The 4,969-nt window shown below is 39.6% G+C and overlaps 1 protein-coding gene across 1 annotated transcript; it reads right to left on the bottom strand.

Annotated features, from left to right (window-relative positions):
• Positions 1 to 1,552: 1,552 nt before the first annotated feature.
• OR7A55 (olfactory receptor family 7 subfamily A member 55) lies at positions 1,553 to 2,506 on the bottom strand. The gene is given in 1 exon segment (NM_001388667.1): positions 1,553 to 2,506. A coding segment is annotated over 1 exon segment (954 nt).
• Positions 2,507 to 4,969: the final 2,463 nt, after the last annotated feature.

The following is a 4,969-nucleotide window of genomic DNA, read 5'->3' as shown; positions in this document are numbered from 1 at the left end:
GTTACCAGGTAAGGTTAAAGAGATACACATGTTTGTGGAGAAATACTGGTGACCCTGATTCACATGACCAGACAGGAATGCAAGCTCTCTCTTGAGTCATTCTTTGGCCATGAAAGATAAATAGAATCCTAAGCATGATAGACATGTATAATGGATGATAATGATAATGATCATTCGCCATCCCTTTCATAGTTACGGCAAAATCCAGAAGGAAGGGAGGTATGTTTCCATTATTACAATGAAAGGAGACATACCATAGGCACCACTGAAAGATTTCAGATCAAACCAAGTACATAACTCAATAAAAATAGGAAATTGCCACTCAGTCCTTTCCTTGTATGTGTAATCTGCCTTGCAAAATGGCACCAACCCTCCATACTTCAATAAATGGACATATAGCATGAAGAATCAATATTTAGAAGAGTACAATGTGTAAATTAAATTTTTTGCTTTATCATATTAAAAGTCATCTGTTCCAAGGTCATATTCTAAGTCAATCTATTTATTAAAATTTGTCATTCAATGAAGGCTTCTTTTAGAGACATGTGTTTGATGAATATTTTGACTAAGGTACTGACTAAGGTATGCATTGCAGACAACAAGCTGAAAGAGAACAGGATTCTAATGAGGAGAATAAAGCTGTGTGAACACCAAAAAACACACAGATATGTTAAGTGTCCACTATCAAAAGGGCAGTTAAAATACTGATATACAAATGAATGTCACACATAAAAATGAAAAAAAATTCTCATATTTTCCTCTACTATAAAATCATATAAATTGGCCATAAATTGTAGTTTATTCCATAGATGTAGTATCACTCATGACAATTTTTGTAGTAAAAAAAAGAAAGCAAAAATTATTTGGTATGAAATTGTCATTTGAGAAAGATTATTCTTTTTTAAAATAATAAATTTATTTTTTATTGGTGTTCAATTTGCCAACATACAGAATAACACCCAGTGCTCATCCCATCAAGTGCCCCCCTCAGTGCCTGTCACCAATTCACCCCCACCCCTTGCCCTCCTCCCCTTCCACCACCCTTAGTTCGTTTCCCAGAGTTAGGAGTCTTTATGTTCTGTCTCCCTTTCATTCTTAAAAGAAAATCTATGTTGGGTGACCTGGGTGGCTAGATCAGTTAAGCATCTGACTTTGCCTCATATCATGATCTCGGGGTCCTGGAATTAAGTCCTTCTCCATGCTCAGCAGGGAGTTTGCTTGTCCCTTTCCCTCCCTCTGCCCATCTCGCTATCAGTGTTCTCTCTCTCACATACACAAATAAATTTTAAAAACTTATAAAAATGTCTGTTGTCTCAGGTAAATGAAATTTCCAAATATTCCAGATCCATAGTTGGAAATACATTTCAGAAAGTGGAAAATACAAAGGAAAACACTAGTATATCAGAGAGAGCAGAGCTTAATAGAATTACATACATGGCATAGAGAAGTTGAAGACAAGGAAATAAACAGAAAGAGGAATACTTGTCATACAATATGAATAAAATTCATTTCTGACCCAGAGGCTTTGATCTCTGAAGTCTCAGCCACTTCTTCAGTCTTTTGACAATTGGCCACGTGGAGTCTCCTTCACAAAGAATGTTTTCAGAGCCCTCTTTATGTCTCTGTTCCTCAGGCTGTAGATGAAGGGATTCAGCATGGGTGTGATCACTGTGTACATCACCGAGGCCACTGCACTTGAGTGAGAGCTGTGGGTAGCAGCAGAGCTAAGGTACACACCAAGCATCGTACAATAAAATAAACAGACAACCGAGAGGTGGGATGCACAGGTGGAAAATGCTTTATACTTTCCCTGAGCTGATGAGATCCCAAGTATGGAGGAAACTATCTTAGAGTAAGAGTAAAGGATCCCAATGAAGGGACCACCAGCCAGCAAGACAGCTGCAAAATACATCACCAAGTTATTAAGAAAAGTGTCAGAACAGGCAAGTTGGATCATCTGATTGAGTTCACAGAAAAAGTGGGGGATTTGGAAGTGTGTACAGAAGGAAAGCCGCAACATCATTAAACTTTGTAACAAGGAGTTCAAGATACACATGATCCAGGACACCAGAACAAGCAGACCACAGAGCCGGGGATTCATGATGACCGTGTAGTGCAGAGGGTAACAGATGGCCACATAGCGGTCATAGGCCATCACACTCAAGAGAAGGACATCCAACACGGCAAAGACTATGAGAAAATAAATCTGCATAATGCAACCCTTATAGGTGATGACTTTGCTCTGAGTCTGGGTGTTCTGAAGCATCTTGGGGATGGTGGTGGAAGTGAAACAGATGTCTACAAAAGACAGGTTGGCAAGGAAAAAGTACATAGGGGTGTGGAGGTGAGAGTCAGAACCAACAGCCAAGATGATGAGCAAGTTTCCAAAGACAGTGATGAGGTACATGGAGAGGAAAAGCCCAAATAGGAGGGGCTGCAGTTCTGGTTCTTCTAATAATCCCAGAAGAAGGAATTCTGAAATTTGTGTATCATTTCCTCGTTCCATTTGGTGGATGGAAGTGACTTCTGCGAAAGAGAAATAGCATGACCGATTTTCACACAAACTTGCATTACTCACAGATTTGAAATGTTACTTTATATATATATATATATATAGTATATGGATATGGTCCTCTTTAGGGGATTGGCTGTGTCACATCGGATATGTTTTTTCAAATGGCTTATTTCTTAAAACACCATATTTTTATAGTTTCACTGAGAAATTCTTTATATATTTCAGGAATATAAACTGAGTGCTGACTATGTTTCAGGTATTATGTAAGCAAAGAGCATAGGGTACTAAAGAACAGAAAGTCTGCAGTGATGGAGAAGGAATATATAAGTAGTGTGGAGGCAAAGCTGGCTCCAGACAGTTATCAATGACCCCCAGAGGATAAAATCCCACCCAATTAGAATTACACATTGAGCTTAAAAATCTCAACTTACTTTTTCTAACATTGGTATAATCGCAACTTAATGATAAAGAATATGAGAGACTTTTAAAAGTGTGAGCTATGCTGATGGAAGTCAGTCAGTTAGAGAAGGACAAACATTATATGGTTTCACTCATACGGGGAATATAAAAAATAGTGAAAGGGATTATAGGGGAAAGGAGAGAAAATAAGTGGGAAATATCTGAAAGAGTGACAAAACATGAGAGACACCTAACCCTGGGAAACAAACAGGGGGTAGTGGAAGGGGAGGTGGGCTGGGGGATGGGGTGACTGGGTGACAGGCACTCAGGGAGGCACTTGCCAGGATGAACACTGGGTGTTATACTATATGTTGGCAAATCGAACTCAAATAAAAAATATAAAAAAAAAACAAATGATCCAAAGTAAAATAAAATAAAATAAAATAAAATAAAATAAAATAAAAGTGTGAGCAGCAGGCACTCTGTGAAATTGACACCAGCACTGAATAGATGAATTAGCTACTTAATCAAGACAAACAACAACGCAGTGATTACTGGTTCTGGGCTAAGTTGAATTGGCTCTCAGGACCATGTTTTCGGCTTCCATTCTCACTGACCCTCTCATCCACAGTCCACTGGCATGTTGAACTCACCTGACTGGGTGTTTGAGAAGAAGGTCACCTTGTGGAAGTCTGACTTCCTCCCTGCATGGCAGATCATAGGGACTAAAGGTCTGTCCTCAGCCAAGGCAGAAGGAAGGAGTGAAGCATTGGCCCTCAGTAGAAATAGGACTTGAAACAAAGAGATGAGAAGCATGGCCCTTACTGTCCAAGGTTATAGGGGCTGAGGTACAGGAGATGAGGACATATTACAGCTCCCTGTATCTGCTCATTAGGCACATTTCCTTCTTGTGACTTCAACTTCTAAGCACACGATTCCCAAGTGAAAGTCCTCTGGGCAAAAGGGACGTTTTCCTAATGAATCTCAGGTCCCAAAAGACTAGGTTAAAGGTCAAGTGAATCTAGTTTTGTTTTACTTTTTTAACTCATTTTTCCTGGCCGTGACTTCCATGTGTGAATCTCCTAGTACCTTATCCCAACTCTGAGTTATAATTTTCTCCAAGTCTAAGACCCAAGAACTTGGCTGGATTAGGTCTTTTTATCTTCAAAGCATTGACATGTGGTGGAGACCCAGCCCTGCTATCTCCAGACAGGATCTATTCTTCTTTTCAGTAAGGTGGAGAAGTGGGTTCTTCTGATAATAAAGCTTGGCCACTATACGCATTGACTTCAAGACACATTTGCTATTATAATTAGGAATTTCTTACTTTACCAAGAATTAAAACTGTCCTTTATCCCCTTGTTATAAAACTTGAATGGGTGAACTTGAATGTTGAAGGGGTACCTAGGTGGCTCAGTTGGTTAAGCATCTACCTTTTCCTCAGGTCATGATCTGAGGGTCCTGGAATGGAACCCCACATTGGACTCTCTGACAGTGGGGAGTCTGCTTCTCCCTCTCCCTCTGCCCCTCCCCTCTGCTCATATGTGCTCTGTCTCAAATAAATCAATATTTTTTTTAAAAAAATAAAATGGTTGACAATAAGAACAGGAGTGTTTAGATCTTTCTATGTATTATGTGAGCTTGCATCTCTAGGGATTGTTTGATTCAGTATTTATAAACATGTTATCTCTGAGGATGCACACTTTTGAACTCTATTGTAGAAATGGTGCTTGGCACTGTCTAAATGTCTACATTTAATATATGACTATGTGATTGGACTTGAGTATTTTTCTGTCAGGATACTTCTAGTTCTCAAGCTCTGGGTCAGTGGTTTTCAACAAGAAATGAATTTGCCCCAAGGGACATCAGGCGATGTCTGAAGGGATGCTGCTGAACACCTACAATCCAAAGGAAAGCACCTCTAAAATATTATTATCCTGCCACAAATGTCAACCATAAAAGGTGAGAAACCCACCTGGACCAGGATCAATGTGCCTGTGAATCCACATGGATCCCACTATAAAAGCAGAATCTGATCACAGGTTTTGAGTGGCC

This window comes from Canis lupus, chromosome 20 (genome assembly GCF_011100685.1).
Source record: "Canis lupus familiaris isolate Mischka breed German Shepherd chromosome 20, alternate assembly UU_Cfam_GSD_1.0, whole genome shotgun sequence".
NCBI lineage: Eukaryota > Metazoa > Chordata > Mammalia > Carnivora > Canidae > Canis > Canis lupus.
The sequence above is the reverse complement of the archived record's forward strand: the minus strand, read 5'-3'. Positions and strand labels throughout refer to the sequence as shown.